At 43.0% G+C, this 13,440-nt stretch overlaps 1 protein-coding gene across 1 annotated transcript in view; it reads left to right on the top strand.

Moving 5' to 3' along the window:
• LOC140476894 (leucine-rich glioma-inactivated protein 1-like) overlaps positions 1-6,093 on the top strand; it is a 29,349-nt gene extending 23,256 nt beyond the window's left edge. Inside the window, exon 8 of the mRNA XM_072569790.1 lies at positions 4,769-6,093. Coding sequence (XP_072425891.1) covers positions 4,769-5,589 — 821 coding nt within the window. The 3' untranslated portion in view covers positions 5,590-6,093. The remainder of the gene's footprint in view (positions 1-4,768) is intronic.
• Positions 6,094-13,440: the final 7,347 nt, after the last annotated feature.

The raw sequence follows: 13,440 nt of genomic DNA, 5'->3' as shown, positions 1-13,440 counted from the left end.
AATATCTCCTCAGGAAAAAAACCCTTTTAATCCAAGGTCCTTGCAAACTACTGTCCATCTTAAACCTACGTTTTCTTTCCAAAGTCTTTAACTGTGAGGCTTTTTTCAATCCTGTTTCCACCTTTTCAGGAACTGCATGCTTGAATTCTTGGAATCTGGTTTACACCTCTAACATAGTGCTTAAACAGCTATTATCGAAGTCACAAATGACAAAAGTAACCATTCCTCCTCATCCTCCCTTCAGTTTTGACATCCTCTTCAAACTCCTCTCCATAATTATCTAGCTGGCTGGGACTGCTTTTACCTTGGATCCCATTCTTATTTTGGTTTCATTCATTCAGGGTATATGGGAGCTGCTGATTGGGTCAGTATTTATTATAAATTCTTTATTGCCTTTGAGAAGGTGGTGGTGAAGTGCCTTCTTGAACTGCTGCAGTCCATCTGGTGTTGGTACACCGTAGTGCTTTTAGAGAGGGAGTTCCAAGATTTTGACTCAGTGATGTCTTGTAGCTGAGCCGACTGACCCACCACCTTTCTGCTAAGTATGATTCCAAGCAGCAGGGAGTTAATCTCTGATTCTGGAGTCATTGATTCCAGTTTTGGTAGGACTTTCTGATGCTATGTCTGGTGAAAATATGGCCTTGATGTCAGGGGCAGTCACTTTCATCTCATCTCTGGAGTTCAGTTCTTTTGTCTATGTTTGAACCAAGGCTGTAATAAGGTCAGGTGCTGAGTGGCCCTGGTGGAATACAAATTTAGCTTCTGTGGGCAGTGAGCAGGATATTACTTAGCAAATGCTGCTTGATAGCACTGTTGTTGACAGTATCCATCAGTTTATTGATAACACAAGAATAGGCTGAAGGCCCAGTAATTGGCAAAGTTAGATTTGTCCTGCTTTTGTATACAGAACATACCCATGCAATTTTCCACATCGCTGGCTAGTTGTCATCATTATAGCTTTACTGGAACTGCTTGGCTAAGGGCGTGGCAAATTCTGGAACACAGATCTTCAGTACTAATGTCAGGGCACATAGTCTTTTCAGTGTCCAATGCTTGATTTGTTTCTTGATATCAAGTAGAGTGATACGAACTGGATGAAGAATAGAATGTGTGATACTGGTGGAATCCAAAGGAGGCTGAGAACATTACAATTCACACCTCTGGCTGAAGAGATTTTTATTCATTGATGGAATGTAGACATTGATATGTGTGCTGGTGTTTATTGCGTATCATGAATTGTCCTTGAGAAGATAGTGGAGCACTGTCTTCTTGAATTCCTCCTGTCCATTTGCTGTGAGGGAGGGAGTTCTAAGATTTTGACCCAGTGACATTGAAGGAATGGCAATATAAATCCTACATAGGATGGTGAATGTCTTGGAAGGGAATTTGTGGGTGGTGGTGGTCCCATGTATAGGCTGCCTTTGCCCTTCTTGATGGTATTGGTTGCAGATTTCAAAGGTGTTGTCTAAGTTGCCTTGGTGAACTTCTGCAGAGCAATGTAGAATGGCCAATCGTGTATGTGCTGCTGAAAATCAAGCCTCCCAGTCTTTTCACACTTCCCAGCATTTAGATTATAATCCTGCGAATTACAACAATTGAGGTTCAGATCCAGACACTTTTTAAAATAGTTGAGGTTTTCTGTCTTTATTCCCCCTTCAAGCAGTGAATTCCAGATCTCTACCACCCTTCAGGTGAAACCACATTTCCTAATCTCCCCTCTAATCTTCCTACTCATCACTTTAAATCCATGTACTCTAGTCATTAACCTTCTTGCTAAGGTCCTTCCTATCCCTCTATTCAGGCCCCTACCACTTTTATATTATCTTGACCGAATCTACTCTTTGCCTCCTTTGTTCAAGGTGAACAACCCCAACCTGTACAATTTTTCCTTATGGCTGAATTTCTCCAAACTTGGCCACATCTTCATTAATTTCCTCTGCACCCTCTCTAGTGCAATTTTCTAATAAGGTGAAAAGATTGCGCACATCAGTCAAGTTAGAGAAGGAGTAAAACAGATGCCTCCCTGGCCATTGACCCCTATAATGATGGCGGCTATAAACCCAGGGCCGAACCCCAAAGAAAGTCGTGTCAGCACCAGATCAGTGTAAACATGGGACCAGAAACTTCTTCATTGTGGTCTGCAATCCACACCACATCTTTGTGAAGCCTTCTTTCAGACTCAGTAGCTCCATCGGTCCTCACTAACTTGTAGATGGTTCATACTGTTTTTATTGAGCACTGGTGATGGATGTTTGTGGATGTGGTGTCATTCAAATGGGCTGCTTTGTCCTGGATAGTATGAAACTTCTTAAATGTTGTTAGAGCTGCAGTCATCCAAGCAAGTGGACACTATTCCACCAAACTCTTGGGACTTGTGCCTTGGTAGTCAGGATCTGGGAGTCAGTGCAGGATTCCTGGCCATTGGTGAGTCCAGTCCAGTCTCTGGTCAATGGTAACCCCCAGAATATTGATAAAGGGATTCAGTGCTGGTGATGGTATTGAATGTCAAGGGATGATAGTTAGATTCTCTGTTGTTGGAGATGGTCAGTGTCCAACATTTGTGTGACATGAATGTTCCTTGCCACTTGACAATCAAACCTGGATATCATCCATTCTTGCTGCATTTGAAGCTGGATTGCTTTAGTGTCTGGGGAGTCGGGAATGATACTGAACTTATGCGATTATCAACAAGCAAGCCCACTTCTGACTTTATGATGGAGGGAAGATCATTAATGAAGCACCTGAATATGGGGTGGGCCAAGGCCACTTGAGGAACTGTTGCAAAGATGTCAGACTTTGCCTGACTTCCAAAAACCACAAGCATCTTCTATGTACCAGGAATGACTCAGAGTCATAGAGATGTACAGCACAGAAACAGACCCTTCGGTCCAACTCGTTCATGCCGACCAGTTATCCCAACCCAATCTAATCCCACCTGCCAGCACCCGGCCCATATCCATCCATACCCTTCCCATTCATATACCCATCCAAATACCTTTTAAATGTTGTAATTGTACCAGCCTTCAGCACTTCCTCTGGCAGCTCATTCCAAACACGTACCACCCTCTGAGTGAAAAAGTTGCCCCTTAAGTCACTTTTATATCTTTCCCGTCTCACCCTAAACCTATGCCCTCTAGTTCTGGACTCCCCCAACCCAGGGAAAATACTTTGTCTATTTATCTTATCGATGCCCCTCATAATTTTGAAAATCTCTATAAGGTCACCCCTCAGCCTCCAACCCTCGAGGGAAAACAGCCCCAGCGTGTTCAGCCTCTCCCTATAGCTCATATCCTCCAAAGAATGAGAGGTGATTTCATTGAAACCTACAAAATAATTAAAGGGATAGACAGGTTAGATGCAGATATGATGTCTCCTTGCTTGAGATGTCTCGAACCAGGATGTGCAACTTAAAAATAAGAGGGATGCAGTGGCAAACCGAGATGAGAATTCGTTTATTCACAGGGTGGCGAATCTTTGGAATTCTGTCCCCAGAGGGCTGTGAAAGCTCAGTCTTTGAGTCTATTTAAAGTGAAGGTTGAGAGATTTCTGATTACCAATGGGTGCAGAGGGTTTTGGGATTGAATGGATAAAAGGCATTGAAGTGTTCCGTCAGCCATGATGCTATTGAATGATAGCATGAGGCTTGAAAGGGTGAATATTCTTGTTTTGTTTCTACATGCTTATCAGGACGATAGCCTTCTTAATTGCTTGCTTCACTTGCATATTAACTGTCCTTGTTTCATGCAGAGGGTATGTACTCTTTTCTCACATGAAATCATGATGATTTATGAAATTATGCTTCTGCTTTAAAATTCTTGTCCTGGTTTGCATATCATTCCATGACCTCATCCCTCCCTATCTCTGTAACCTCCTCTAGCCAAACATGCCCTCTAACTGAACCTACATCCCTCTAATTCCTGACTTGTGCATATTTCCAATTAATTGCTGCACCCTTGGTGACTATAACTTCAGCTGCCTGGGTCTCAGTTTTGAAATTCCCTCCCTAAAGATGGCAATTCTCTTTCATTGTTTAAGACACTCCTTCGAACCTACCTCAGTGACAAAACCTTTGGTCATATGCTCTTAAAATCTGCTTATGGGGTTCAAATATCATATTAAAATGCTCCCATGAATCATCTTGAGGTAATTTATTTTGTTAAAGGTTGTGCATATAAATGCAAGTTGTTATAGTTTTAGGCTTGACAATTTGAACTCTGTGTTCCTCAAACACTGGCCTCTTCCCTGTCTCTGATTTTGAGTGCTTAGCCATGTCCTAAATTCTAAAAATGTTTCCCTAAACCTCTGTGCTTGTTTATTTCATTTTCCTCCTCAAAGATGCTCTTAAAACCTGTGTATTTGACCAAGCTTTTGGTCACCTAAGACCTTTTAAGTCTGGAGATCACAGCAGGTCAGGCAGCCTCCATGGAGAGACAACAAGAAACATTAGCTTACTCTCTTTCTGTGGATGCCGTCTGACTCGCTGTGATCTCCAGCATTTGTTCTTTTCAGTACAGATTCCAGCATCTGCTGTAATTTGCTTCTACCTTTAAATCTGGTTTGGTGTGAAATTTTGTTTTTAACATCCTTGGGCAACTTTACTGCTTTAAAGACATTTTCTATGCAAGCTGTTAATTATTAAACTATTTTCCCCATTCTGGGGCCCTATTCCAATTATTCCAACACAAAAATTTACAGCCCGAACAATGATAAGTGTTAGATCCCTATTTTCTCTGCACATTAATAACTAACCTTCCTTCTCCTGATGTAGGCAGCTCCACTGTGTTTTGCAAACCACTGATCATTGATGCTCAGCTGTTTGTTATTGTGGCCCAGCTGTTTGGTGGCTCCCATATCTACAAAAGGGATAGTTTTTCCAACAAGTTGATCAAGATGCAAGACGTGGACAACTTCAAAATCAGAAAACCCAATGACATTGAAACATTTGAAATAGAAGGAGAGAGGTACTTTGTGATTGCAGACACATCAAAGGCTGGGTCAACTACTGTGTACAAGTGGAATGGGAATGGCTTCTACTCCCATCAGAGTCTACATTCTTGGTTCAGAGACACAGATGTGGAATACCTTGAAATAGCTAACAAGCCACATTTAATCTTGTCAAGTAGCTCCCAACGTCCTGTCATCTTCCAGTGGAGTAAAAGTCAGAAGGAGTTTGTGTGGCGCACGGATATCCCAGACATGGAAGATGTGTATGCAGTAAAACATTTTGTTGTCAATGATGATCTCTACATTTGCCTGAACAGATTCATAGGTGACTCCAAAATGATGAAATGGGAGAACTCCCGGTTTGTGGTGAAACAGTCCTTTCCTTCCCGTGGTGCCATGGTTTTTCAACCCCTCAGAGTAAACAACTGGCAATACGCTATCCTTGGGAGTGACTACTCCTTCACCCAGATCTACCGCTGGGAAAACAATAAAGAGAAATTTGTAAAATTCCAAGAACTAAACATCCAGGCTCCGCGATCATTTACATTTGTGGTGACAGACAATCGTGAGTTCATGTTCAGCTCAAGTTTCAAAGGAAATACACAAATATATAAACATATCACCATTGATTTGAGCACAATATGAGAAAACATTCAAGTCTATTTAAGAATCAGTGAAATGACATCTTAAAAGCAGCTTTGGGTAATAATACTTACATGGACATGATAATGAAACATATGCATGATTTATCATTGTTCCGCAATGAATGCTATCAGGTTCTGGTTTACTGGGAAAAATATTTCTATTTCAAGTGTTCATTTTCCCTGTTTTCAATTGCATTACACATAGTGGTTTCTGAACTCTTACCGTGACACAGTGAGCAATTAACTGTCGTACTTTGCTGATACAAGCTGTAAATATTTGTGATCATACCTATTACTACAGCCAATATTGAGATGCACATTTTCATTTATTTATTCTACTGATTGAACAATCTTACAAATAAAATATTTACATTTTTGTGCTGTTTTTAACAAAAATTATTTCACACCATTAACTCCCGAAGGATAGTGTTCTCTTTACTAATGTGAGAAATATTAAATGGAAGATTTTGATTGTTCCTGTTTATATTCAATAAATATGCTTGTTTCCCAAGATATATGTTTATGATTTTGAAACAGTTAGCAAGCAGAAGTCTATAATGAATTTATTAATGGTTTCTCTATGAGAAGACCGAAAGCCTGTGGAAACTTTCTGGCGCCTTAAATAAGACATTGGGTGATGAGCAGTGGCCGCAAGGTGGCCCTAAAAGTAATCAATTGGTTAAATCAGCCCAGCGATTGATTTGGCGATGAAACCTGGGCTCTAAAATGAAACAATTGATTGGACTGTGACGGCAATTTTGTAATGAAAACCATAAAGAATCAATTTTGCGCTCTTGGCAGGATATTGCCACCCAAATTGGGAATTGAATTAACTAATGGTGGTACCACGAAATCTGTTGAGGTCCTCAAAAATGAATGTGTTTGAGTCAAATGTCAACAGAAACAAAAGGAAAAGTCACCAGTGACTGGTAAACAAAAAGAACTGCAGTTCGATGGCTGGCTTTGATTTGGGCTTGGGAGACAAGGAAAATTCCGACCTAGTTGATTGGTGTTCCTATCTATGCTTTGCATAGCCACCCCCTCCCCTACCCCCACCCAACCTATCCTGCAAGTGAATCTTAATGCGCCTCCCCCATTATTTCAGCCCCTGCTGAATCAGCAATTCCAGAGCCCCAAGCGCCCCCTGCCCTAACCATATCCCCACAGACTGTTCAATCTCCTGCTTATCAAACTGTTGTTCCACCTAACCCTCAAATTCCCGTTGTTCCCCTCTCGCCGACCCTGTATTTTTCCCACCTGGATTTATCCCCGCTAATGTTGCTCTTTCTCCCATTCCTCAGGTTCGTGTTAATTCGGCAACTGCGGCTCATCATCAGACATATGCTGCTGCTGTAGGCACACCTGTTGCCACACCCCCTCCTCAGTTTACTAACCCTGTTGCTTTAGAACACTCACAGTTGACAAAAATCAAAAGCTCACCAATCCTCTAAAACAACTTGTTCAACAATCAGAAATCCCATTGAGTTCCTCTTCCAAGGACTCGGGAGCCAAAATACCTGCATTAAGCATGTTTCCTCTGAAAGAACTGCCAACCCATGGGTTGGTGCTCCCCATCAAAACACCAGTATCTGTGTCTATTGTCCCTGGAAGCCCCATGAAATTATGTCCATTCTCAGTAATGGGCCATACCAGCATCCAGGTCTCCTCAACAGTTCGTTGATTTCCTAAACAGCATAATTAAAGTTTATGATGGCACTGCCCTTATTCAACAAATTCTTACCTGTACTGAATATGCCCATTTCACTGAACGCATTGGTTACAATGATTTCACTGCTGTCTCCAACGCTGTAGCTCACAATCAGCAGCAACAGGATGATATCCTTACTGCTGCATCCGTCATACTTGCAAAACCTATTGATCTTACCCGTATCCTCGAATTTCGCCCTAAGGTAAGGAGTCTGCTGAAGATTTCCTTGAATGATTCCAAGAATACTATTCTGGGGATCAAGCCTTGTATTTTCATGCTGTCAATGCTCTATATAACTCCATGTTATTAAGCTGTCTGCCACCCTCTGTCGCTACAGCGGTCAAGACAAACACCCTGGACTGGGTCGATGCTAATCCTAATCAACTCCATCGTTCTGTTAAGGCTTTGTGGAAATATCTGAGTGAAGACAAAGCTCCAACCCACGTAAAGTCAGAATTTGTCCAGGAGGAGACTTCTCAACAACTACCTGTGCGTTGCAGTGGTGGCCCTGCACCCATTCAAGGCCACAGTCGTGGGCGTGGCTGAGGGGCCACTCACAGGCAGCCCCCTCAGGGCTGTTTTAATTGTGGCAACCCACATCACTGGGCTCGTGACTGCCCAACCTGAGGCTGCTTTATTTGTGGCCACCCTCTTCATTGTGTCTCTAATTGCCAAAAAGGGGGGAACCAAGGAAGCACATATGGAAATTACCCTCAGGACCCCTGACAACTGGGGGAAATTCTCTAATAATATCACCCTCTGTTACAAGCAAGAGGCAGAGGATGAGTCACTAATGTTTTGCAAAAGAACCCCTTTTCTCAATGACTAGGTAACTTTCCCTTATAGTCTGTGTCTTCCAAGCAGGAACCCACAGCTTTACTTAAAGTTGACAACAGATGGTATCCTTTTCTGACTGACACAGGGGCCTCAATGTCTTCTGTGAAATCTGACATGAACCTTCCAATCTCTAAGGAGACAAATAAATTATCTGGCTTTCAAGGAGAAACCACAAATATCCACTTTCTGATCCAGTTCCTCTCTATTTCCAAGGCTATTCCATGGATCACCGCTTTATGATCATTACCACATTATCCTGCAATCCAATGGGATGAGATCTGCTATGTGCTTTCCAAGTAAAGCTTGCCTGCTCCATGATGGTGTCCAACTTGATTCTAACTCAGCTGAGCACCAACTGTACGTGTCCACTAAACCCCGATGGTGGTCACTTGACCTTGACCCCCAAGGGTCTGAAAGTCACAGCACCCTTGCTTATGATCAGACAGGCCAAGACAAATCCCTTAAAGATTTCTTCAGCGACTTGATTGGTACTGAATGGACTACACAGATCTTGGCTTGGGTCACCAGCCCAGAAGGTGAAGCAGATTTTGTTCAAATACTCTCTCACCTGTGGAAACAAGGTCTCAGCCCCTCATATCACCCGGAAGGTTAATCCGCCTCATCAAGCTAAGGACCGGGCCCCTTGGTCCATCTTGTAGTCACCAGGGCTGATCCACACTGCTATCAGCTGCAAACATTCCAAGGAGGGATGCCTATCCTCTACTATCCAACTACCTCTCACAATGCCACACTCCGGCACCATGAAGGTCGAGATATTTTGATTTAGTCCACCCTGATGTATGGGCCAAAACATCCTCCCATGTTGGACTCACGGATTGCAAACTCATTCAGATTGCTTTCAAACCAAATGTTAATCTACTATCCATCCGCCAATGCCCGCTGAAACAACAAGTGATACTGAGCCTTACTGTTTTAATTGATGACTTTCTCCACCAAGGCATTCTGGTCCCTTGCCAATCACCCTGTAACACTCCAATTATGGCTGTCCTAAAACCTGGCAAGCCTGACCAGTAGAGATTGGTTCAAGACTTAAGAGCTATCAATGCCATTGTGCAGCCTCATCATGCCCTGGTCCCAAATGCAGCTCATATTCTAGCCTTGGTACCATCAGATGCTAATTTTTTTGCTGTTGTTGCCTTTTCCTCTCTGCATCTTCATGAAGTCAGTACCTATTCACCTTTACCTTTAATGGACACCAGTTGAGGTGGACTCGACTACCTCAAGGCTTCATACACTCTCCAACCCTTTTCTCTCAGGCCTTACAGAGACAATTGCAGTCTCTAACCCTCACAGGTGGATCTGCACTGATCCAGTATGTAGATGCCCTCCTTGTTGCCAGTCTGGATGAAGAATCCAACCATTTTGATGTCGTCGTCCTCCTCAACTATCTGAAATGCCTGGGCCATGTACTACCTCCAAAAAAGGTTTCCATTCCACAACGTCAGGTAAAGTTTCTAGGTTTCATCCTGTCTGCAGACTCATGCGCTCTTGAACAGAGCCGCATCACTCCTATTGTCAACTTCTCAGTCCCAACAACTGCGAAACAATTATGGCAGTGGCTGGGCATGGACAACTTCTACCGACAATGGATTCCCAACGCTGCCCTCCTCGTTAAGATGTTGACCCCATTTACCTTCTATGAAGGTACTTCGACCTCTCCTCCGATGCAAAGCAAGCCTTCGATTAACTTAAGCAAGCCTTGTCGCAAGCTCCAGCTTTGGGCAGACTATGACAGAGTCTATGTCAGACTCTTCCAACTGTACTGCACTATTCTAAATGACTGTGCTTCCTCAGTTCTCACTCAACTACATGGTGATTGACACTGCCCAGTTGCCTATTTCTCTACTAAACTTGAAGTTGTTGCTTTAGGAGATCCCTGTTGCGCCCAAATCTTAGTTTGCAGTCCGCAGAAAACCTCACACTTCAGCAGGACATTGCTATCTACACTTCTCATGTGGTAATCGCCCTGGTGGGACAATTGCAAACTCAACATTTGACTGCTATTTGCTAAAACTGTTATGAGATTTACCTCTTCAGCAATCCCTGACTGACCTTTAAGTACTGTACCACCATTAATCCTGCTGATTTCCTTGCACATCCCCCTTCACCCTTATCCGCTTCTGATCATGATTATTTTATCCTCATCAATGAGGACATCCAAATTCGTCCAGATCTTTCAGATGCCCCTATCTCAGATCCTGATATCAACATGTTCACTGATGGTAGTTCCTCTACTGCCCATACAGGTATTCACCTTTTAGGCTATGCAATAGTTGATGACCATGGCTCCGTCCTAGAGTCTGCTGCCTTTCAGACTCCCTTTTCTGCCCAACAAACTGAGCTTTTTTGCCCTGAACCATGCCTGCATCCTTGGAATGGGTGTTTGTGTTAACATTTACACTGACTCCCGATATGCTTTTGGGGTTGTGCATGATTTTAGATAACTCTGGAAAAACAGAGGGTTCTTGACATCATCTGGTACTCCCATTTCCCACTGCCAGCTTGTCTCCGATCTTTCAACCATGCTCCTGCTCCCAAAACAGGTTTCGTTTATCAAATGTACTGCCCATACTACTGGCCAATCCCCTGTCGACACTGGTAACCATGCTGCTGATGATGTTGCAAAAGAAGCCTCTTGTGGCCATCTTTCGTTCTCATCAAGAATTGGAGACACAACAGTCTGGAACCTCGATGGGAAGAACTCTCCAGATCCTCCTAACAACCCCGACTGTTGTTAAGGTCGCCGGGCGCTCTGCCTGGGTTCATCTCCATCATTGCAAGGTCTTCGTATGAGTCCCTTCCGAGGGGGAGATGATGGAGATGGAAACGACGAGGAACTGAAAGAGGAACCGGAATCAAACCAGACTACTAAGATATAGCTGCATGTTTTGAATAGTAATTATTCTTCTGTTTTAGATACCCCAATTCTTGGTCCAGATATAACCATTATGATGAAGATTGAACTTACCCTGCTATATGGACTCGTCATCCCCAGCATTGATGCTCAAGAAGGGACCGTTTACCCGTGTGATCCTGAGCAACCAGAGACTATGTACCACTTATGCCAGAAAGATGTCCTTGTGTGCCGAGAAACTGATTCCTTTGGTGCATGGAACGTTACCAAGAATGACTGTCGCATCTAGAGGATCAGACAGTTCAGTTACAGACCAAGTCTGAATGGTCCTTATCCTGTAAAGGTGTTGTGTGCCAGTTTGATTTCAGTTGTGCTATGGGCGGCCCTGGTAAACCTTGTCCCCATTCAAATAGGTCTAAATCTGCACGCCGCAAAACAGAAAAGGGGGAAATGTTACCTTGCACTAACAATCTGTTTCTTCAGAGTCATAACAAAATATTTGGTTGGGATGAAGTAGTCTGTTACGCCCTTACATCAGCAAAAGACTCTTTGACCCCTTTCCCCTTCCCAAACCCCAATGAAGGAGTATGGAATGCTTCTAAGGTATTTATGGAACATAATATTTCTGTTGATTATTACTTATCCCCACCTGTTACTTGCTTATGGACTTCCTTTAATAAGTCTGGGGTAGCCTATCCAAATTGTTACAACAGTAAGGGATGGGGGTTAACTTATGTGAATGTGACCAAGACTATTCCATGCACTATGATGAAATGTACCAACCGCTACTGCTCCCTTGTGTGGGCTCACATCTCATGTGAATGCCTATTGGACGAGTGTGTCTCTGATGTTGCTGGTTTCAGGCCCTTTGTGATATGGGTAATGGCACCCACCTTCATTATGAGACCCCTAATGGCACCTTCATCTTCCCAATTGTGGGATGTAAGGAACCATTCTGGGACAATAACTGTATTCCAAAATACCCACCTCTTTTTATTGAACAGCTTTCACCCTAAGCGCTCAGGACAATCATACTTTGTAGCCATCAACTACCCATATATTTGGGGAAGTCACAAATACAGGCCTGCTTCTTATTGGGAAGCTCCCTCTGTTATCTACACTAAACCCGGTTACTATTTTTTCAGCCAAGGCAAAGCAACCAACTTCCTTGTCCTTGATGAAATAGGTACTCCCCATGCTGTTCCCTTTCCAATTCCCTGGGAATGGGATTGGAGTCTCCCAGTCAAACTTTCAGTCTTACCTGAATTCTGCACACAGTGGAGAATTGCTAAGGCTGTGGGCACCACTAAAGCTCAGTCTGTGGGTACACATTTCTTAGTACTTTTTCCTATAGGTCTGCAGGAATTATTAGCCATCAAAACCGAAATTCTCTCATTTGCAGCCTCACCCTCTTGGGCAACGAGATGGCCGTGGCCTTAGCAGGAGTTGAGGACATGTTCTCAGATTTACACCTATTTTCCTAGCAAAACTGGCATGCCCTTGACTACCTACTTTCAAAGTAGGTTGGGGTTTGCGCCATAGTTAAAGGCAAATGCATGATGGGGGTTTCTGATCACATCAAGAATATTACCAGGCATGTAGATAACATCTGCACCTTCGTCAGTCAAATGATGGGAAGACTGGGGCTTTGGCTCATGGTACAACTGGTTGATAAATCTGGCTATGTATATTGGTATCGTTTTAATTTGTCTCTTTGCTGGTATTGCTAATGTTAAACATATTATTGCTAAGCTAATAACTTCTGTTGACAGCATCGGATCCCCCCAGAAAATGCTTCTTCTCCATCCAAATGAAGGTGAGGAGGTGCGATTGCCTACCCCTGTTTCCTCGGAGGACGAAAAGGAAGAATGGCAATCTGCAGCGTCCATTCGATTGGACTGATCTAATCGTGCCCTCCCATCCTACGGTGTGATCATGGAATGACCAAAGTGGGGAGATGAGCAGCTGAAATCTGAATACAGGCTGAAGTAATGAGTTGTAGTCAGGAACAGCCATTTAATACATGCTCTTACTAACATAGGTAGCAACAAAATGGCTTCTTAATGCAAATAACATGACAAAATGGCTTCTAGGCTGCAAATTGACAATTCTGCTTAAAGTTGCATAAAATGACTTTTAACCCTGCTAAAAGCTGAACTGATCACAGTCTGTCTCTACAAAGATTAGCAGACAATGCTTCCTTTAGAGTATAGAAATAACTAGACTAAACAAGACATTACTAGCCATCCTAACTGACCTTGCAAGTGCAGAGACGGGGTTCGCGAGGTAGGAGTACTTGGATGTTGGAAAACAAAGTTAGTTCCCAGGAAATATGATTGGGCTAAGTTGCTGTCAATAAAGTCAATTCATTAAAATTGATTGGTAACTGTTTGATTGTGCTCTGTGATTATGGACTGTACTTCTCTCAAAAA

This window comes from Chiloscyllium punctatum, chromosome 5 (genome assembly GCF_047496795.1).
Source record: "Chiloscyllium punctatum isolate Juve2018m chromosome 5, sChiPun1.3, whole genome shotgun sequence".
NCBI classification, from domain to species: domain Eukaryota; kingdom Metazoa; phylum Chordata; class Chondrichthyes; order Orectolobiformes; family Hemiscylliidae; genus Chiloscyllium; species Chiloscyllium punctatum.
Note: the sequence above shows the minus strand (reverse complement) of the source record. Positions and strands in the feature narration are given on the sequence as shown.